General features: G+C 37.7%; 1 protein-coding gene across 3 annotated transcripts in view; it reads right to left on the bottom strand.

The window, feature by feature from the left end:
* The window catches only part of TLN2 (talin 2), a 206,444-nt gene that overhangs the window by 88,737 nt on the left and 94,698 nt on the right, over nucleotides 1–23,009 (bottom strand). For all 3 annotated transcript variants that reach the window (XM_052806996.1, XM_052806995.1, XM_052806997.1), the window contains exons 9-20: nucleotides 18,922–18,985; nucleotides 16,609–16,713; nucleotides 14,546–14,701; nucleotides 13,544–13,645; nucleotides 10,839–10,915; nucleotides 8,960–9,140; nucleotides 6,907–7,020; nucleotides 6,133–6,241; nucleotides 5,232–5,440; nucleotides 4,292–4,390; nucleotides 1,806–1,973; nucleotides 2–296 (exon numbers count right to left, since the gene is read on the bottom strand). In XM_052806996.1, the coding sequence (XP_052662956.1) occupies nucleotides 2–296; nucleotides 1,806–1,973; nucleotides 4,292–4,390; nucleotides 5,232–5,440; nucleotides 6,133–6,241; nucleotides 6,907–7,020; nucleotides 8,960–9,140; nucleotides 10,839–10,915; nucleotides 13,544–13,645; nucleotides 14,546–14,701; nucleotides 16,609–16,713; nucleotides 18,922–18,985 (1,679 nt within the window). The remainder of the gene's footprint in view (nucleotide 1; nucleotides 297–1,805; nucleotides 1,974–4,291; nucleotides 4,391–5,231; nucleotides 5,441–6,132; nucleotides 6,242–6,906; nucleotides 7,021–8,959; nucleotides 9,141–10,838; nucleotides 10,916–13,543; nucleotides 13,646–14,545; nucleotides 14,702–16,608; nucleotides 16,714–18,921; nucleotides 18,986–23,009) is intronic.

Here is a 23,009-nt window from a genome sequence, read left to right as displayed (position 1 = left end):
CCAGCATCTCCCATCGAACTGAAAATACTCTCTGTGACACACATGATGGTATCAGTAGCCTGGTCATAGCGTCCAATGGGCTCTCCCCTGCTCGCAAACTGGCGGACATGCTGCAAGAGGTCATTCAGGGCTTGGCTGACAATGCTAGCAGCTGCACTGACCTGCTTCAGTAACTCAGTGTCATCTGTGGCAGCCTGGCAGGCCCTCACACAGTTCTCCACTGAACGGTCTACCAGTTTCCCTGCCTCAATCAGCTGCTCCTGACACACTGGAGAGCTGATGGTGGGACTCACAACCTGCGTGGGGAAAGAACACAAAGCATTCAGAAAAGGCTTATTTGCAAATTTCCTAACTACTAACAAGTTAATAGCTACTGTAGTAGATGTTTCATTTTTAACTTAACTGTTTTCCCTAAACAAAAAACCCTGAAAGTGAGTATTTAAATAGGTAGCTTCAGATATCTAGATTAGGCATCTGGGCTCTGCATATTGTTAATTTAATATCTAGTTAGATTCTGAGAATGGAGGCCCCCACCTTGTTTCATGCTTCTTCAGCAGCTACTCAACTGAGAAAACACTAGACAGTAGTTCTGGAGGGCAGGCATGGGCCAAACTCCTCCAGAGTAACTGCATCCACTGGCAGACTCCTGTACCTGGGAATTCCAAATAAAATTAAATCTTAACTAGAATTGGTCTGTAAAGCCTTCTTATAACAGCCTTTTGTTTGTTTGTTTAAATAGAAGTAGTGCTTGGCACAAGCCAAACAACCTTCTCCTTCTGAAGCCACAAGACAAGTAATAAACTCTGTAATCTACAGATTAGAAACAAACAATACTCCCCCATTTTATTCAGGCATATCCAGACAGCTTTTAGCAATGGAAAACTGTGCATATCTTATGAGGAAAACAAAATGCCACTGGGTGTCTTATGCCATATTGAAGAAATTCACAGGCAGTATGAACATCAAGTCCAAATAATGAAAATTGATATATATGCATTACAAAAAGCCCTTGCAGCCAGAGAAATAAAGTAGAAAATATTGAAAATTTAATACCTAATATTGGCTATCAATTTTAATATAAACCTTCTGGATGTTTCACAACAGTTGAATACCCATTTCCCTGCAAAAGATGACACTGCAGACTTCAAAAGCAGCATCCAAGTAGGAAATGCAAACTGTTTAATTTTTTGAAATTAAATACTTTATTTATTTATTTTTAAGACAAAAAAGGCTGCAGAAGATGTAATGCTCCGATTGCAGACTTCAGAATTTGAGGTCTGATCTCAACTCCTTTGTAATTTGCTTAGAGTGAAAATCAGTACTTGGCCAAAAGCAATGGATCTATTACGATGACTTGGCTACTCTAAATTAGTGCAAATATATTTAAAATCAATGATCACCAACTAGATTTTATTTTCAGCAAGAATACCAGCTTTTAATTATTTAGCTTTAGATGAGGTGAACCCATCCTAATACTAGGCTTTATTAGAAAACTTATATAATCCCCCAGACAAGCTGTGCTTCTTGAACTAATATTTTTTAGTTTTTTATTTTATCAGCATTAGTAACCAATCAGATGGGCTCTTATCTGTGGAACCTTCTTTGGAGATTACAGCAACACCTCACATCCTCTGGGCTCCCGATTGCCACTGTTATGGGTGACAATTTATTAATCAATGACTTTGATATTGCATAAATATAGATCTATGATATTAACACAGTATGTTGCCTGAGACCATTGGAAATACATAATAGCATACACTTGAAACGATGCCTTGCCACCTCACAAACACTGCTAGCCTCACCTTTGCACAAGCCACAAGCTGGGAAGTAGAGAGTGCACACTGTGTAGCAGCAGCAATGACCCTGTTCTGCAGGACTGTATCCTCAGCCACCTGTGCTACATTCTTGGCCTTCAGCACTAACATGGCAGCAGCATTTGCAACAGCTTTGGCCAGACTCATCAGAACATCCTGGTTAAAATAAAGGGAAAACGCAGTCTTATGAACAAAAAAAGTATATACTTTGTTTATATTAAGATAAGTCTCCTGAAGGTAAGAAGTTCTCTTGTATCAAAAGTTAAACATTTTGTTTCATGTAAAGCAGCAGACATTACTATTACTCAGAAAACTCAACAGTTTTCTGCTCTCAGTACAACCATTTCTCTATCTACATTATCAAGTTACTGGACTGAATGAGTACGGACTGTCAAATTTTGAACTGGCTCAGAGTCCATAAGAACAAATCTATGTCCCAAATAGCAATGTGCTTATCTTCACTTCCTGAGAATACACTATTAGTATAAAAACATCTGGAGTTCACCACTAAACATGTGATAAATATCTGCAATAAAGATGACAACCTCACGGAGCAAACTGCTGAGGACAGACAGTACTTGAGTTAATACTAAATTCAAGTACTTAATTGTGCTTAACAGTAATGACAACTGCCACTCCTTTTATGAAAATGCCATTTCCAACCACAATATTTCCTCGTCCATGATGTAAATATCACCCTATAAATTACTGCTCCTACAATATAACTCAAAACAGGTCTTTATTCCAGAACATTTTTCCCTTGTACAAAAATAATTTAGTAAACTCTGAAACTGCAAAATTAAAACACGCTCATGTGTTAATTCCTGCAATGAAAAAGTTCAGAAAATTTCTTCCTTCCTAATGCCTGTACTGTTAAAATGACCTGGCTTTCCTGCAAAAAGATACTACAGATATGCGTAATTTTAACTTCAGAGCAGAAAGAAAACCTTGGATTTAAAAAATTAAGAACACTAGTTTTCATTTTGTTTTTAAGGATATGAAGGCATGATAAACCATCCTTCTCCTTACCCACCTTCTCCAACACTCCATAGCACTTATCAGAATGTTTAGGTTCCTTCTCTTAGCCAAGAAAGAGAGGGCTGCAATACATACTCAACTAGGAATACAAATGAGAACTCTGATGAAACTTGCAGACAGATTTACTAGTGGATCGAGAGTTTCAAATAGCCTGTAAGTTATATTAGCAGACATCTTGCATACAGTGCATTCCAGAGGTCTATCCGTTGCTATAAATTACTTCCCCTTGGTTCTGGTGCAAACCTGTTCTTGGCATTGAGTGAAAAAAATCCAAACATGTTTTTAACAGAGCATTTAGGAACAACGGTTTTAAACTGCTAATAGCTAACACCGTTATTAAGTCATACAGGCATTATGATTTGATAATTCTAATAATCTTAAAGAAATTATGGTCGTAATACAATAATTTTCTTCTACTCGGTTTACCAAAAGGTTGTGTAAAATTCTGGTTTACATGCATACATACAGACACAGCAAACACTTATGTGAAAACCACTGTATTTAATGAGGAGAAATACTCATTGTTTATTAATAAACATTCATTCATTCTTCATAAATACATGGCATAATAGGTCATTAGCTTGCAAAGACAGTGAAACACAAGGGAGGGTAAGGATTGAAGTTGTCTGTGTGCATGTGCAAGTTTTAATACACTGCTTCCCACAAAATCCCTATGGCATTCAGAACAATTGGTTAAGACTACGCATGTCACCCTCAAAAACTCAATTATAATCTTGTATCTGATGCGGTATACTTAGTGAAGATAGGCAGAGTTTTTAAAAATATTTTGTTTGCTGTTCCTTATTTTCTGAGTCTAACTTGGCACTATGTGATATAACTTGCACTCTGTTGCAACTGAAGCAAAGGGGAACTGTGATTCAAACATCTAGTGTGACACAATGCCAAGAATTTGAGAGATCAACAAGTCAAAGGGTATTTCAAATTAGCAAATCTCCAGACTTCCATGCCAAATTTTCCATCTGTAAAATGGAATGACAGTTCCACACCCTACAGGAAAGCTATAAAAGATATTATCTGTGCAATACTGAGGTACTGAAAGTCACCATAAAAGAAGCCAGTGATGAACGTACTGGTAAATGTAAAAATCAGAGTAGAATTTGAAAGTAAGAGTCTGACTGGTATGCAAATAGCATGAGCCATGCATTTTAAACAGAGGGGAGTACAGTGCAAACGGCTCTCCATGAGGCAAAAAAGCATCTATACGATACGCAGAATGAAGTAGGGGTTCCTATGAAATCAGCACTCTATGATTGTGTAATTAAAAAGAATTTCATAATGGATTAACCTCAATTAGCATTGAGAAACTTCAAAATCTAGCATTTTCTAACTGCACTTTGGGAAGCCTGGTTTTATGCAGTCGCCTCCTCATTAGAAAGCTGCACAGTTCTGACAGTGACAAGCAACCCCCTCATTACCTGGAACCTTTCATCTGTTTCATTTTCTCCAATTTGTCTCAGTAGCTCCCCGCTTGCTTGCCCAATGCTTCCAGCTGCAGTCAAAACTGTCTGTCGAGGCTAGAAAAATATAATGGTGAAATACATTAATTCAAAGAAAATGAGTTTTACTTGAATTTTGTATTTCCTCAAGGAACTTCTGCATTAGCGTGCAATCAATACATGGCTAAAAAAAAATTACACAACAGAAATACTTTGGAAAAATCTTTACTTTTCCACATGCACAACTGCACATCCATAATTCAGGGGTTTCATCTAAAGTGCTCCCAGAGAACATGTAAAGAACTTTGAAGAACTTGAATAGACATTGCTGTAATAACTCCAAGGATAATTAAGGATGGACAGTCAATATGCCAACTGATATGAAACATCAAGAGATTTCATGTTCTTCAAAACATAAATAACTGAATCTAAGAGATATAAGGCAAACTGGCTGCAGACTCCAACAAGTAACAAACTGATCAATATAGTCTATCCTGGTCAGTACTACTCATTTCTGGAAAACTACAACAGAGGGATTAAATTCTCATTTTATATGTCAAAAGTAGACAAAGATAGTAAATAAAAAAAATCATGAGCATCTCTCCACTTCCTATTAAACTGAGTCATAGTACTGTTTGAAATTTGTTTCTAAAAGAGAATACAGTACCCAGATAAATTAACTATTTATTACACAAATCGATTAGCCTCTGCATATAACACAGAACATTCTAATATCGAGGTGCAAGACTTACAAGGCATAAAGACAGAGACAGATGAAGGAATAAGTAGTAGTCAAAAGAACTGCTTGCACAGGGGACTTTGTGGCACTGAGCAGGTAAGGCTTAGAAGCTAACATTTCTCAAAAAAGCCAAAGCCACGCACTTCAAAGAGGGAACTTGTAAAGTTTCCATCTACTCACCTCTCCTGAAGTAGGTTGCACAGCCTTCAGCAAGTCTGAGACAGCACTGGCCAATGTTCGAGCAGCTTTCAAGAGGTCTTCTCCACTTCCAACTTCATCATCCATGAGAGCAGCAAGCAGTTTCACACCTTTAGACATCTCAGTGAGGTTGGAAGAGATGGTTGTAATTGCACATCCCACAGCAGTGTAATCAGTGTCAACTGGGTCCCCTGTAGAGCAAATGTTTTTTCATGATCAGAATGCTTTAGTGGTTAAAAGGGAAAAAGAGGCAGCTACCACAAGCTACACTCATGAGAAAAAAAAGAGACATTTCAAGATAGCCAAGCAATGCCTATGAAGTAATTTTATTGTCAGTTTAAAATAATTAGACTGCTATAATTTTTCCAATTCCTACATTATTTCTTCTACAAGAATTTATCTTTTCATAGAATTTCTCTTCATTCAATGCAATTTGCTACGAAGTCCACAGTTTCAGCTATCTTTCAACATTGAAAGAACCGAAGGTAATACAGTGTTGTCCCTTTTAAGCCACTCACAGCTACATCAACCTGTAATTTACTGAAGAAAAGAACACTATCAATAAACACAATCTCTCTCTAACAACTGTCAGATCAATAATGTATTTTTGTAGTAACCTTGCAAACACCCTCTACTTTGTTGAACAAGCAAGCTACGTTTTATCTTCATCAATGGTTGTAGCTTTAGTGTAAGGGATAAATTGAAGATACAAAAATTGTGTTGGGAGGGACAGAAAACTTGTTCCGCACATCAATGCACTTAGCTATTGGGGTATTTGAAGAAAATTTTTCTCCAGCTGCCCCATACTCAGTCCCTATGTTACTTGAATTAGATTGATAAATAACTAGGAGACTGCAAGGAAATCCTTCCCTTTGAAATTTACCTGCTGTAAGGTTAACAACAGATGCAGTTCCTGCAGTGATAGCATCAACCTGGGAGTGTATTTCGTGTTTTGATTCATCAACCTTGTTCTGAACCCATACTCTTGATGCCTGAAGAGCAGTAACAAAAACAAGAATTAAGGATTGCAGTGAGGTTTTGTAAGAAGAGATACTATGTAAATCTCTCGTTCCTCCACGAACCTTTAAAAGTGAAACAGAGGACAACAACCAAGCCTTTAAAGTGAAATATGAAAGCAAGCATTTTCTTTTGCTGAATCTTCACTACAGAATTGCTATCACATTTCAACAGCTGCCCTTTTAAGGTAAAGGCCATAAACAGTGCATTCATGAAGACTAGGCTAAACACTCTTGACTGACAGTCCCCCATAAACAACAGTCTCTTGATCTGTCCTCCTGCCATAACCTGGATCAGGGAAACAGAATCATATTTTGTTCTTATTTTTCAAGTGTCTGGAAGGCAGTCACTCCCACCATAAATATTGCCCATAGTTTGCATTTAATCGTACATAGGCATATGAAACAAATAGGATTCCAGACATGGTTATGCAATGAAGTCTGCTACATCTAACCTCAGAAGACTGATTAGAGTGAGGTGGAACACTGTACATGAATTCCTTAAAGAAAGCACAAAATTTTTTTATCTCATTTTGAAAGCTTTAGTGATACTACTTTAGATCCAGGGACAATGACTAAACTGATTTGTAAACACCCCAAAGCGTTAAGATCCATTTCTATGAGGGATTAGAGAAACTCACCATGTCCTGCCCTAAAGGTGGCAGGTTATCAACTTCACTGAGGTCAGCTTGTGCCTGTTGAACAGCATGCATACTGGTATTAATAGTCCCCATCAAGGCCTGCTGAGCTGAGGTCTGAAAGGCAAAACAAGGAAATGGCTGTGTGCTAGGTTCCAAATGGCACTTCAGGCAGATGCTACATATGCACGAAGAGACAGCGAGTGACAACAATCCAACAATCACACCAGGCCATTTCAGATAGCTAGCTTTTCCCTGGTGCAGTGGAGAACAGAAAGCTCTCCAACACGCCTCTCACACAGTCTTATTCTGCCTCTGTCATTTTATACTCCTCTGTACTTGCATACATCTATAAAATGCTGAACTTTGAGATCAAAAAATGCCCAACAGACACACAACAAAACCCCCAAGCTCTTACTGACTTGCATTCTAGGAACATGAACATGAAAACTGAAATTGCTTCTAGGATATCATTATTGATTTCCTGCAACAGGACAAACCTAAAACTCAATTGCCATCAATATGCATAAGCTAACAGAAAACTGAAGGGTTTTAGGCAGAGCAGGATGGCTATCTGTATTGGGTGTCTGTGGCAAGATTTTGGCTGCAGGGGTGGCCTCTGTGAGAAGAGGCCAGGGGCTGCCCCATGTCAGGCACAGCTGGTTCTAGACTGCTCCAACAGACCCACCGCAGGACACAGCTGAACCCAGCAGCCAAGATGGTGGCACCTCTGGGAAAATATTGTTAAGAAAGGGCAAAACAACACATGGCAGCGAGGGGAAAAAAAAAAAAATTCAAGAAACCACCCTGCAAACACAAATGTCTGAGAAAGTTGCAGATGAGGTGCTCCAGGCAGCAGAGCAGAGATTCCCCAGCAGCCTGCAGGAGAAATCACAGTGGAGCAGGTATTTCCCTGCAGCCTGTGGAGAGGGCCATGCCAGAGCAGATATCCACCCTGCAAGCCCACAGAGGACCCCACACTGCAGCAGGTAGATATTTCCCTGAAAGAAACTATAGCCTACGGAGAGCCCATGCTGGAGCAGGGTCTTGGCAGAAACGGCAGCCTGTGGAGGACCCACGCTGGAGCAGGCTCTCCTGAAAGGAACTGCAGCTCATAGGGGACCCCCACTGGAGCCAGTTTATCCTGAAGGACTGCAGCCCATAGGAAGGACCCATGCTGGAGTTGAGGAAAAGCGTGAGGAGGAAGGAGCAGCAGAGAGGGGCTGCCAATTGACCACTTGGGAGCAGGGAGTAGAATAGTCAGAAATGAAGGAGTGAGGTTGAGCCTGGGAAAAAAAAAGGAGGTGGCAGGAAGGTGTTTTAGTTTTTGTCTGTTTCTCACCAACCAACTCTATTTTGATTGACAATAAATTAAATTAGTTTCCCCCAAATTGAGTCTGTTTTGCCCATGAAGGTAATTAGTGATCTCGCTGTCTTTATCTCAACCTATGTTGCGATGAAGAATTTCTGTCTTATTTCCCACCCTCACACCCCAGCTTGTTGAGGGGCAGGAGTGACAGAGCAGCTGGGCAGGTATTTGGCAAGCAGCCAAGGTCAACCCACTATGCATACTACACTTCTAGTGGTACGTCATGACCTTAAGCACTGATTATATTCTGTACAGCCTGTTTAGGGTTTTTGATAGTCTTTTAATTTAAATGAGAAAACTCAGCATCAGTTTTAAGCCTGCTAAAAAAAATCTAAATTGGTGGGCTAGTGATAAGCTAAGTGTAAGCCTTTTTCTTAAAATTGCTTACTTTTGCTAGTCTTTCAACCTTTTTTCCTAACCCTTGAATACTAGTTTAATTACTGAGAAGTAAAGAGAAAGCTGGAAGAGCCAGCTTTAAAGAAAATGAGGAAATAAGTCAAAATGTGATACCCTAAATATTTTAGGGATGCTCAAAACTTATATTCAGTAGGACAGCCAGGAAGTCACACTCTATATCCTCCTCCTGCTCTTCATAATATGTATAACATGCTCTTTCTGACTACTTGCGGCACAGACAAGTTTCAAATGCAAAAAAAGTTTCAAATACAAAACAAGGAGGTTTCTCACAAGCGGGGGCATATGTCCTCTGTGCATCTGACCAACTGTGACTTGTTGCTGCGGAGAAGGCATGATGCCAATGTTGAAAGTCTCTGGGCCACTGGACCCAGAACGCATAACAGCTGGTAGTGCCACAGAGCCATGCTCCACCTTCCCGGTTCGGTTGAACTGCTGCTGCAAGATGGTAGATCTGAAAAAAAAAAAAAAAACCAAACCAAAAAACCCAAAAAACCCAACAAAAAAAAAAAAAACAACAGAGAGAGAATTAGTTAGCTCCTGCAAATCAAGTTCTGCCAGATGTTCTTCCTTTAGGATTTTAAATTGCATTTCATGACATTTGGAGAAGCTGGAAAATTTAAATTTTACAGTTTTTCTTTCTAACCATTTTCTAACATGCTAGAAAAAAATTAATCTGTGGCTTTTGGCAGATTAAATATTAATAGCACTAATGAGCAGGCACCAAGGAAAGAAGGCAGTGTGCAGTTCTGGTATACATGGTACAATAGCTTTACTCCTATAACATACATGACAGACAGAACCGGAACAAGGTTTATGGCATAACAACTGCTTTGTTTCAGTTGTATCATAGGCTGATCAATAGAAAATAGAAGCATGAACCCTGTGGAGGTGCCTTTTGCAAGCAATCCCTAGATTTGGGATAAAAACTAACATTCAGTCTTCCTTCTTTATACACACATGTATACACAGTACTTGCTAATAATCTGGCAGCCTATCAGATAATGGGCTCAGAGGCAGGATACTTTCAGAATTAATAAAGTTATTGTCATCCAGTCATGAACCGCTTTGTCAGATATACTGCTCATATTTAAAAATGGTTCAAGCTTTAACAGTTAGAAGCATTGACAGAAGTTCTGGCTTTAACAGCAACACTCTGCTGGGGAAAAAAGTAATTTCAATTGTGAAAAATCTTGTATTCATCTATTACAAATTTTGGGCTTCTCTGCACAGCACTTAGCTAACAGTATATTCTGGAAGTGATTTGGAAAGGGCGATGTCAAAAGAAAGCACATCTGAACATGTGTGATCCGTCAAAAGTTGAAATTTCACAGGCAGCCAGATTAAATATCTAACAAGTCTATCTCCTATAAATCGTATGTTTAACAATAAATCAGACTTTCCACATACACACTGCTGACACTGCCATCCTCAGAGTTCCAAGAGGACACTTGAGTGGCTCATTACAGCTTATAATGTCACAAACCTATTTCTATTCCTTCACTGCAACGAAAGATTTAATATTCCTTTTCAAGACTACGGCCAGCTCTACAGTTATGCTTTTTGCTATATTCAGTTACTCTCCCATCAGAACCCTAGCCTGACCTACTAGTACCAAAACCTTACCTTTACCCATACCACACATCTAATTGGTTTGTCTAAAGTGGTTTGGTGAAATAAGCCAGCTCTGTTCATGACACAGTGTACAATTAAACTGACAGCAGTCAAATTTACTGGAAACCATGGACCTAGCCAACACAAGCAATTAAAACATTTTAATTCCTAGTTGTTTGCATGAAGATCAAAAATCTAATACATCATTTTCAGCTCTGCATCATTACTGCCCCCCCCCCCCCCCAGCATTTTACTGAATTACAGCCTGAGTTCCTTTGTTCAAGGGTCAAGTTACCTCAAACTGGTACTACTGGTTGCCTTAACCAACAATTTTGTGAAAAATACCTGCTCTTCAATCCTCGAATGAAGATAGTAGCCTGATGAATTGCCTGGGGATAGTACTTCCTTCTATTGAAATACTCTGTAGAAAATAATTCTTTAACAGTAATAACTATACTATTTCGTTTGAAAAAAGCTGCCACAGCCAAAAGGTCTCATGCTTAAATAAAGAGCGTTTCCTCCTGTTGTATACACTCACTTCTTAGGTGAAACAGATTCTTCCAACATGGTTGATTCCTCATCACCTTCAAGCCCAAATCTATCTTTACTTTGTTTCTGGAGGGAGGGCGGGGGGGGGACGGGGACGGGGATGGGAAGAAAAAAAAAAAAAAGTTAAACAATGTGTGTTGCTTTTTGCTTTCTCTCCACCATTTCCTTACCATTTATCAGAAGCTTAGTCAAATAATCTGCAGAGTCTTGTCCAGTGCTGAACACCATGCATTTTGGTAGTGTGACAACATAACCTCCACCTCAGAAGAGGTGCCCTTCAGCATCTAACAGACCAGGTTCTAAGCCCTGGCAGATTAAGTGCATGAAGGAAAAAAGCCTATTGGTGCCTTTTTGGACAAAGGTAAAAAGAAAGTGCTGAGATACTGTCTTTCCTCACAGGAAGAAAAAAAAAAAAAAAAAGTTTTGAAGACCGAGTGATATGCAACAACAGCAAATCCGGGCACAGAGAGGACATGTATCATCCCCTTTCCCATTCTCTTCTAACTCAGGAACATCAGACTGACTCAAGTAACTAGACCTCAGCTACAAGTCATACGTACCATCCTGAAATGTTACTATGTGGTGCTACCTACCACTATGAAATACATATCCATAGTAAAGATGATAAATTTAATACTGTATCCAAGTTATTTTACCATAGTTACTTCAAACCTCTGGACAGTCTGCACATCTGACTTTTTGAGGCAGTTTTTTATAGTGGTATAAGGGAGGTGAATATACACAAGGGGAAGAAGTCTAAACCACTAGAAACCACAGGAAACTACCATAAAAGTACTGCCTTGTAAAACCAACCTATTTCTACTTGTGACCTAGTGCAAATATACTGTCTGCTTTCCACCTTATTACATGATTTGTAGTCTGAATATATACACATATATGTATATATATAAACAGAGAAACATCCACTATGACTTTGGGTACATTTAACAGGAACTCCTCATGCACATCCTTACACACACACTCCCCGCATTTGTCCAGAGAAGTTCTTACTATTATACTTTGAGTTTATGCATGAACTGAAACTGCCTATTTCTAGTCAAGATTATGCCTTGCTTCCATATTAGTATGAAGTAAAAAAAACCCATACCTAGATTAAAAAATGGTAAAAGTTCCTCAAGTTCAGAGTTCCCTGTCAACTGATTAATGACCTATCACTAAAATTGCAGGACAAGAGGGAGTGGGGAGTGTTGCACCAATAATACTTTAGCAGAAAAAAACCACACCACCAATCCACACCAGAGCAAATGAGTTGGAACAGTACAAAACACACCAAGAATTAACATTATGCAACTAAGAGCGATAAACCATACTTTAAGGCATGCATCACAGAGATAACTTAGGCTCAACAATTAGAAACTGCATGCTTCTCATACTCATTATGAAGCATCATGGGTGTTTTACCACTTAACCTGTTACTAATTCATTCATTTTATAACTGGCTGTGTCAGCAGATTGTAAAGAAGCATTCAAAGGACTAGAAGGGAGTGGAAATACGCACATCTGTATTCCATCAAGACAGAAAGGCTGCTTTCATTTGGCATTAGAAAGCAAAGCTACTTTTGAAGCTTAAGAGCTAGAATCAAGTTTTAAACCATCTATAGAAACCTGCAGTTTATTTAACATTTATTAAATCTGAGACTGACAGCCTCAGAGAAAAAAGGCATGTACTGTGATGAATTCTGGCAATCCTCCTCAACCTCTGATTTCATAACACTTCATGTTACATCCTACACTGTTCACATGAACAAAGGCAATAAATTCTCCTGAGCTGCTTAGCTTTCTGTCATTTCTTTACTATTAAACTCCATTACAGCAAATAATGATGTAGTTTGGCTGAACAAAGTAAAAATTACAAAGGAATTTTACAAAGTAAAAATTTATCAAGGAGCAACCAGTGCTATTTGAAACACCTCACTTTTCTATACACCATACTTAAAATATGTCCATTCAGCTCCACGTTTATTGGCAAAACTGGTATTTTTTGCTGTTGCACTTATTTACTAGTGAATATTTTGAATGCTGGATATGAATATCAGCCTCTCCTCTCTCCTGCCAGGCACAGTCCATAAAACCAAGTTTCAAGACAGTCTGGCCTCTTCACAAACACTGATTCTATCCCTCTCTCTGCACAACTGAGATGTAATTCTTTGCTTTACTGATCACAATATTTTTAAAGCAGTATTTTTTTTTCTTTTTTTTTTTTTTCCAAAAAACTTTCTCAGTTTTGATACATTATATATAAGAGCTGCTGGACAACAATTGTGTAGCCCTTAATGTAGTTTTAAATGCTGCTTCCAGGGGATCATTTCTTCCCACCTGATTCACCACTTTGGTCCATAGCTTAAAATCCATAGTTGAAGCTTTGGACTCCCCTCTGCATATACACTCATAGTCAGCAGTTCACCTTCCAGACAGAAAAACAAAGCCCAAGCATGCTGTACTGAGCCTGACCCATACTACCACTACAGTTAATAGCCTTGATATTTTCCAGAAGCACTCAAGTTAATGAAAAGAGCTTGTATTAAAGGTAAAAATGATTAACATCCAAACATAAGGTACAACAATGACTTCATGAGAGAAAAAGAGGACTGCAGCTTGCACACATTTGAGCTTTTGCACTGCTGTACGGTGATTTTTACTGCATTTTTACTGCATGTCATCTTAATACTATACCTTCTTTAGGATGATATCAATATAACCTGCAATTAATTGAGAGATCTGTTCTCCTTCAGTGGTCTGTACTGAGTAATAGCTTTCCTGATATTCACCAAAATCCTGAAGGAAGAGAGGAAAAAAAGCCAAACCTCTTTAAAAATGGAAGGTAAATAAATGAAGAAACAGTACCAAATATGAGTGAGAGAATTCAAATTTTAAAATTATTTGTATAGACATTTTATTATATCCAACAGTAAATGAAACTGCTCCAAGATTCTAAACCAGTCTATATGGGGGGTGAGGGAGGAGAGGGGAAGGATGCTTTTCACAACTTAATCACAGACGTTTCAGAAATTGAAATGCCACTTAGTCTGACTTCATCAGACTCAGTCACTGAAGGATGGAAAAAATTCTTTAGAATTTTATTCTAAAGCATAATCACCCATGCAACTGGAAATTAGATGCAAGTGATTAAAGTGAATATAATTTTCCAGCCTCTGCCTCTTGCTCTACCACTTTAAACAACCTTCTCATATACAAAATACTCTTGTTGCAGTAGTCTCTTATGGACCAAATAATTAAGAAAACATCACATTCATGAAAGTTCTTTAAATACATAATAGTCAAATGTATTAATGAACCATCTAGCTTTGTTTATATTCATATCTTGCAAGTCACAAAGTGCATTATGAATGGCAAGCACTAAAAAGGTTTAAGCAGGTGTGAATAATGATGTTTTCTTAACTGTTTTAGTGGTTAGGCACAGAACAGATTTAAACAATTTTTTTTGAGAAGATTTAAACAGTACTTTGGGGGAATGGGTCTGTCTAGAAACATCAAAATACAGATTGACCCTAGACACCAATATGTGTCAGTTTATTAGTTTAGGACGCAGTGACTCTATACAATGCTAGAAAATTACAGATAGAACAAGTTACATTAAAGAAACTGTTCTGAGTTTAAGTACATCTTCCTTGCCACATAGATCCTTCTTCCTCTGAATATATACAAAAAGACTACCAGAGTGAAGCTTTTAGGTGAGGCAGCCCAGCGTTTCACAGTTGTCAATGGCCATTCCTGCAACACTTCCTTGGTCTTCTCATCCACACGCATCACTGAGTCTTTGGTGACACCCAGCAAACGAGGAACCAACTTGTTTTTGCCCTTCATTTTTTCCTATAACGAGGTGTGAAAGATTGTTTTTCATTCAAATAGAGCTTGCCAGAGGAAAAAGGAAAAGCATGGTGGAATACACTGACAAAGGGAAGCAACTGGCATGCAGATGAGGACAATTTAAAACTCCAGGCTCAGTTTGTCTGGTCTCAGACAGTGATTTTCAAACAATGCATTAACATTAATAAGCTCTGGTCCTTACTTGACCTTTACTATGCAGTTCAAAAGACACTCCCTCTTCTCCCTCCTACAGGAAACAGAAGTATTTTAAGGATTGTGCTAACAAATCTCTGGAAGTTACTTTAAATAAACCAAAAAAACCCCAAAAACCAAGATGGCATTCCTTCTAGACACAAGACTTCCTCTGTAAAACCAGATTAGAGAAGCTGAATGGGGAACTGGCATCAGGAGGACTGAGAAGTTAAGGTTGCCCACACCATTTCTCTATAAAATTTCTGGAGAGGTAAAGGAAAGGAAGGCCCACTGGGCCTGACAATTAGGCAAGAACAGCCATAATTTGTCCCATATTTTGGATTTGAAATCTTAGTTATTTTCAATCCATGGGAACATCCTAACCCATGCAAATATCACAAGGAAGGGTGCAGGGTCAATCTGCATGCTGCTAGCTGATGTCTCCTTATTTGTTGGACATTCTGCCTCTTTAGTTTTCCAAGGTTACAGAGGATAGGCCCAAACTAACGATCTGCTACATAAAATCCATCATAAAATAGAAATGAATCCCCATGTCCCATTCCCCTGAATTTATGTAGGCAGCAAAGAATCAATTCCTATTTGCATAGTAGGTCATTTGATAGACTTTTTAAAAGACCAATTATTCTTTCCAATAGAAGTTTCATGACATGGTTACTTGATTCAGTTACTGTTTGCTTTAAGCTATGACAAAAAAGCGCAAGATACTAATGAAAAATACAAAGATATTTTTACCTTTTACCATACAGGTCAGCTACACTGTGTTAACAAATCCCCACTGAATTAGCATCTTGTTCTAAATGTGCATGCTTGTTAGTTTTAATATTTTAGTTACTGAAAACTGCATGCCATAACTTTAGTATAGTTTCTAATACACAACTTAGCTCAACAGCTCTGTTAAGGACTTGAGGCTCCATTAATGGTGCCTAACAAGACATTTTCCCTTAAAGGAAGCAAGGTGACAAGGTAATTCTTTCTAAGCGTACCATATTAATAGTATTATCCTCTGCACATTTTTCATTTTATTTTCATCTTCTATCTGCTTCACTAGAATTTTTTGATGACTATGTACTTTAGGAAAAGGCAACCTATAGATATTCAGCTTTCTACAGAGATTCTGTACTGTAACTGTGGGAACCTAAGAAGGAAAACATTTGCCTAAGTTTAGCCTCCTTTCCATTCTATGTCAGTGGTTACTGAATACTCGGGCACTAATGCTTCAGTTCTGTTTTCACAGCAGAATGTCAGCATCTTGGTACCAAATTGTTTCAACAGCCTTAAGACCATGACCTGTTTTACTGTAAGGATTAAGAGAAATTAATCATGCAGCTGACGACGTTGTTCTTCAGGTGCAGTTTTTCAGCAATTCACATTATCATTAAACTTCTAAACAGGAACAACTTATGACTTCTTTGTGAATGTTTTTCTGAAGACAGTACTTTGTTGGTAATCAGAAGAAAAAAGAAGAAATGTCAATTTAAAGAAATTAAATCATGACAGACTCAAATTTCTTTTTGGAAGCAGTATGACAAGGATCTAAACTGAAATTATAATCCTGTCCCACGTAGTAACTTACACTTTTTTCCAAATGCTGCTTTCAGACAGAAGGCTGAAAGAATATCTTTGACCTTTGCTTAGTGTAGAACCTGAGGTAATACGTAACCAACCATACAATACGGTCCCAGCAAGATCTACAATACCTTAACAAGAAAAAATGACACTCCGTAGGTCCGCAGGGAACGGGCTAGCTTCACATACTTCACTTTGGCTTCTATTTCAGTCATCTCACCACAGTTTTTGTGCTCCTGTAATGACAGTTCAGTATAACTTAGACAGAAACAATGCTTTCTGGAAACAAATAAAAAAGGCTATAGCTTTTATCTGTTTAAGGATGCTTAGTTAATAACCATTACAATAAGAATATTTGAAAAAATACTCGCTAGAAATGTTAGCAAGACTGTATCCCATAATTCCTCACATAAGAGAACATAAACAACCTGTGCAAACGGAATGCTCCTCTTTGACCATCATCTACTCTGTGTTACCAATCAAGCACACACAAACCACTTCTGAAACAGTTTACAGTTCTAGGTATTGCTGCTATTTGACACCATTAGGTTTCATACAATTAACACCTCTTCGCTCAGGCTTTTTAAAATCATTTAAGAGTCCCAGCACCCCTATTTTTTTCCAGGAGCAGACTATTCCTGCTTTGTGCCCAAAACTTCCAATTCACGAGAGCCTCACGTCTTGTAATTGACCATTTCTCATCTGTTATAGGTACTTCCAATGGGCTTTTTTCACCAGTTGCACCGTTATCCACATTTTTTTCCATCACATGAACAGAATTCTACAGTTGAAGAAGCAGCAATTATTTTTCTAAATAGTTCATCCTGAAATAGTTATCTAGGTGTGTCTTGTAACTCAATTTCTATTTATTATTTAAACAATTTACTCATTAGTAAACTTTATTACCTGTAAGTAATGACAACTACCAATATTATGTATTCAAACTTCCTCTCAGCATCTGCTCTCCTACCCCAGACTGTTCTGCTGAAAATCCTACCCTGATGTCCTGCTATTTAAATCCTGTTCGTGGGATTCCCTATCACACCTCATCTTCCCCTCACATTCTTCTGATCTGCTGGTTGCCACCACTTACTTTTGTGCTGACTGACGGCAGCAGGGGGAGCACCAACAACATGGGAAACACTTTCCTACTCCAGTTTAAGTCACCATCTCGACAATGTTCCACGGAGGAACTGCAACTGCAGTTGTAACTGCAACTCCAAAAGCCCTTTTGCATCCCAAGGACATAGACTGATCATATCTGTCAAGTTCAGCACAGAGAACACAACCAGGATCCCCAATGAGCAAGGAGCCCAGATGTAGTCATTGCAGATGGAGTATTTGGTGAAAATCAGCTGCCAAACCCAAGAATTTTATAACTCAAGGAACCAGCTGATTTTTGTCAAAAAGACAGCTTGCTTATTCTACCTTGCTGTTGTATCTTTGCCCAGTATCAGTGCCCTCGCTGATGAACTTCTTGTCCACGCACTGAAGTATGTAGTGATTGAAGCTACTCATGGATCATATTTGACACAGGCAAAAATCACATGCTATGAATAGCATGATAGCAATACTCAGAAGAAATGGTGAATGAATCTTTTTCTGTTTTTTTTTTGTTTTGTTTTATTTTTTGTTTTTTGTTTTTTTTCTTAAACTGCAACATCACTGCCGCCAGCTAAAGTTATACAGAAAAGCATTAGACATGCTCATCTACAAGTACGTACTACAAGCTCCAGGTAGAACAGACTGAGCTACAGAATTCCTAGACTGGGAGCATAACAGACATAGGAAAGTATGTGACCTGTTCCTGCTCTTCAACTTGTCTCCCAAGCTGAGATCACAGATCATTGGTATGTCCTTCCAGAAACCACTTGACTTGATTTCAGCTGTTGACCTCAGAATTTTTCAACTTATTCTGTATTGCCAAACATGTATTTCAGTAAGCACAGATATTTAGTGCATCTACAGTACTCAAACTCTGAGACCACTTCTAACAGTATCAGTACATTTTATACTCAACTGCTTCAGTCTTTTACAACTATGTGATTCCCAGACACATCACCGCACTCCAGTGTTAGCTAGCAGAACTCTTGAAGCTCATGCTTCAATAAGGCATGAAATTAAAACTGGCTTTCCTAAATGTGCTTCTATTTTAGTACAAATACACATCCTTACATTTCAATGCAACTGAAAAAAAGGCCTTAAGAATATCAAATATTCACTCTCTCCCCTTCAACAAAGTACACTGAATGATCATCAGTGAAGAAAAAAGGATCAGGACAATAAATCTGCTGAAGAAAGAAAAGCAAAGCTGTCAGACTCTTTACACTTGATTTTCTGATAGTTATATAATTCGCATATATATAGAGTATACACCTGTGAAAGCTCATATTTTTCTTACAAAGGAAGTGAAACTATTGTAGGTTTTTCAGCCTCACAATTACCTGAAATATTCTCTTTTCAGCCCCTCTTTGTTTGGTATATTCTTTAGGCAGGAATTCTTTTAGGCTAAGGAAAAAAAAATTCCATAGTTAATGGTGTCTTCCTGAGAAGGGATGCTTTCCATGCTCCTTCATTGGCATTAAGTCCCCCAAGCTTCCTAAAATGGGCATAAAATACCTACACAATGAAACAAAACTGGCTAAGCAGGGTGAGAGCAAGAGGATACCTTACATAATTAAGAAAAACACTTTAGTTACATCCCCATGCAATACCTCTTTCATGTTTTGAAAAGTCATCAAAAGTAAATAATAGCTGGGTCACTTTCCATTCTTAAACTATATGATGTCTCTCAGCAGTTCAGAGGGGTTCACATCTAAATTCAAACATACTCATTGTAATCTGGGGGAAGAAGGGGACATCAAAGCTCAAGCCAGCTCTGTGTTTGAGTTCAGATGCTGCTATTTCTTTCCAGTAGCACTTTGATTTACTGATGTGCAGGACCAAGTTCTTCCTCTGTGTCTTCCAAGAAATGTTAGAGCACTAGTATTTTACTGAAAAACTGCAAAGCCATTTAAGTGGACACAATACCAGTCACTATCTCAAAAACAAAGTCTTAAATAAACAGTCCTAACATCTGTAACACTCAGATACTAAGGGTCTCAGAATACAAAGTAAACTAAGTAAGTTCAGCCTCCATGATAGAGCTTAGTCAGAAAGAATCTTTAAAGACCTCACCTGTACCTCCTTGCTGTATAATAAAATAAACTCTTTATCTCAACCAAACATCACCCCAGCTTGAAGACATATCAACATCATGCTTTAACAAACATCAGTTCTTTTCTGGATTGCACCTTCCCATCTGGAACACTCTACTCTGATGAAACTATGTCATATATTCAGCAGTTCATTTTCAGCCTGGAGAAACTTCCACAGTTCAAAAAATTGGTTTCTAAGGATCCCTCCTGCTTTGGAATATTAAGAATCACAGAAAAAGTATGACTGGATAATCTCCTCCTCATTTTGATTTATTCAGTAAGCAAGCACACTATTAACACAGAAAGCTAGAACTACCTACTATCATAGAAAGTTACAAGTTTTGAGAATGATGGATTTTTTCAAACAAGATTGGCAAAAAATTTGCTTGGCTGTTCTGGGGGGGGTTGTTTTGTTTGAGGGGATGGGTGTTTGTGGGGTTTTTTGTTTTGTTTAGTGTGCTTTTTTTGTTTTGAAACACAAAAGCCTGCCATTGCAGATGACAAAGTAACTCAAAAGACTAAATCAGGATTTTGTCCTTTCTTCAAAACCACTTCTCATTAGTGAAATCATTCATTTTGTTCTTTGCATAAAGCTCAAGCAATATAAATCAAAGTAAGAACAAATTTTCCTTCCAATGCTCCAGTAGTTACATCTCACTAATACATGATAATGAAATCTCTTCTCAAGACTTATTTACACAGACACATCGTGGGGTGGGGAAGGCTGGAGAGGCAAATTAGATAAAGACTATAGATAAGGACTGAATACAGTCCTTATTATCATAAAAAGCTGGTGCCTTTATTCTGAAACAACTGGCACTTTTATACAGAATTTCATAGGTTCAAACCAGTTTGGTAAAATTCACTTCCAAGGCAAATAAAAAAAAAAAACCCCAAACCTGAGTTAAACCCAGTTTAATTCTGGAAATGGATTTATACAGAAAAATGATAGTTATCAATGCACTTCCAATTCTCATCTTTTATTAACTAGAGTTAATTTTCTCAGCTATCCGTATGTAGATAAACTATCAAGACCATTACATTTTTAAACAAGTCTACTTACTTTGTTAAGTCATATACACTTTAAGACAACATCGCTGAGCAAACATTATTTGGAGCTTCTTAAGCAGCAAAAGTTAAGGCGACAACTTTGTGCTTTGTCCACTAAGTACCAAGTGGTATACTCTTGCACATGTAGCTGGCAATTAGATCAGATGCTTTTGCCTTGTATCACCTTCCATTGTTTTTTCAATCAATAGGCAAGTATCACCTCAACTGAAAGGGTGAAATGCTAGTTGTAAACAGACTGAAATTATTTTAATGCTGCCTATAATGAGAATATTTTCTTTATGATGCAACAAACAATAGTTTCACTTTATTTAGCAGCTTGTTTAATGGAGTTAACAAAAACACCTGGATTATATTATCATTTAGCCTTCTTTAATTACACATTATTACAATGGACAATGAACTCAGTTAAAATAACATCTGGCAGCAAGCAGTGTTTATTTAACTTCATTTACTGTAGTTTGCTCCTACAGTTCTTAAAAAAAGATATACTAGTGCCAACACATATTGGTTGTTTTTCATTAGCATAAAGGTATATCCAGTGTTCTTGAAAAAAGACAGTTCAAGACAGTAAAACAAGCTAGATTAAAGAATTGAGCTTATTGGTCACCAAGCGTGCTTGGAAATAAAAAGCAGAGGTGGCCAGTTTTAGGTGCTCCTTTCCTATCTGCGTATGGATAGTACAAGTCCTTTATTAGATATTCTCTCTGCAAATTTAAACACAGTGTACCCTCTGTAGGTGCAATGCAAAACTTGAGCTGTATGAGTAAGGGCATGAAGAAAGACTACTTGCAATTTGATAGTTTAAGAGCTTTCACAATTTACTTTGGCATGAGCTTCAAGGAAATTCCAACAACCAATACCAAAATACTGGCAATAATCTTCATTTGTGCCAAGAATAATTTATGAATGACAAAAAAGATTTCTCTCTATGAACGTATTGCAGACATGGCAAACTCAGCTAAGCTGTTTCAAAACAATGCTATGAAATACTAATACTATTCCATTACATGCTGTTTTCTGTATGAGCTGACAGATTCTCCTTAAGGGAATCTGTAGCATGTTCAGGTTTCAGTGGTGACTGAACGGACAGCGCTCCACTGCTGTATTAAGCTACAGCATACAGTTTTCATAAAACACAACTACTTTCATACTTGAAAAGAATCATTGTTCATCCACCAAAGAGTAGGAAATAGTTGGATGAAACCTTAAAAAAACCTCATTCTTTTTCAAGAAGAAAAAAAAACCTAAAAAGTTTTTTCTGAAAGGCTGAGAGATGCATTTGCAGGGTAAAAAAAAAATTTAAAAAAGAAATCAGCATTTATCTACATTATTTATATATATTGTTCATAATGAGTCAGGAGCACTTAGCTTGTTTAGACTCACAAAACAAAAGCATGAGGTTTCACAATAAGGCTGTCATGATGGCTGTGTACAGCCAAATGCATACAACACTAAATCAAACATGTACACTTAAAATTAGAAGGCAATGACTAGGGACTTATGGTTCTGAAGCAGGCTCCTCTACAGAGGGCAAAAAGAGAATTACTTCTAAATCAGAAATCCTTAATTTTATGAAACTGATTAGACACCAGGACAGCAAGCAATTACACTTAGTGACCTGGAAGGCTCGATCCTAATACATTCAAAGCCCATTTAAATGAAAATAAAACAACAGTAGAGAAAATTCCCTGCAGAAAATAACAAAGTTCTAAATTATGGAAGTCCAGTTCTAAATTATTTCCACTGGAGTAACATCCTCTTTCTAACATACAGTTCAGTTATTTATACCTTTCATTTCTATTAGGATAAAAAAAAAAAAGATAATGCACTTTATATGTGTGATGTATTCTGTGTATTCTGTGATGGACTTCCAACTATCTAGCATTGCATACAAAGTAGAAATATCAGCCACCCAGCAGTTTCAGTCCACTATAAAACATAGTTACTATATGGGAGCTTAATAAAAAAAAAAAAAAAAAAAAAAAAAAAAAAAACAGAAAATCTTTACACTGAAAAGACCAAGTAGAAGACCTAGAAAAACCTAGAAAAATTTAAGCAACTGAACTCTGCACAGCAGTTTGCAAAAACTGCTGGTTAAGTTTGTGGGGAACTATTGCTTTAAACATTAAAAACAACTATTGCTGGGAACACCTAACTCTTGAAATCATTACTGTGACACAACATTAGCTTGTCAAGGGGTAATACCCTAATGGTTTGCTGTAGGAATACTCTGGAGTGAGTGGAAGGAGAAAGGAAGAATAAGT

The sequence above is a fragment of the Harpia harpyja genome, chromosome 14 (genome assembly GCF_026419915.1).
Source record: "Harpia harpyja isolate bHarHar1 chromosome 14, bHarHar1 primary haplotype, whole genome shotgun sequence".
Classification (NCBI taxonomy): domain Eukaryota; kingdom Metazoa; phylum Chordata; class Aves; order Accipitriformes; family Accipitridae; genus Harpia; species Harpia harpyja.
The sequence above is the reverse complement of the archived record's forward strand: the minus strand, read 5'-3'. Positions and strand labels throughout refer to the sequence as shown.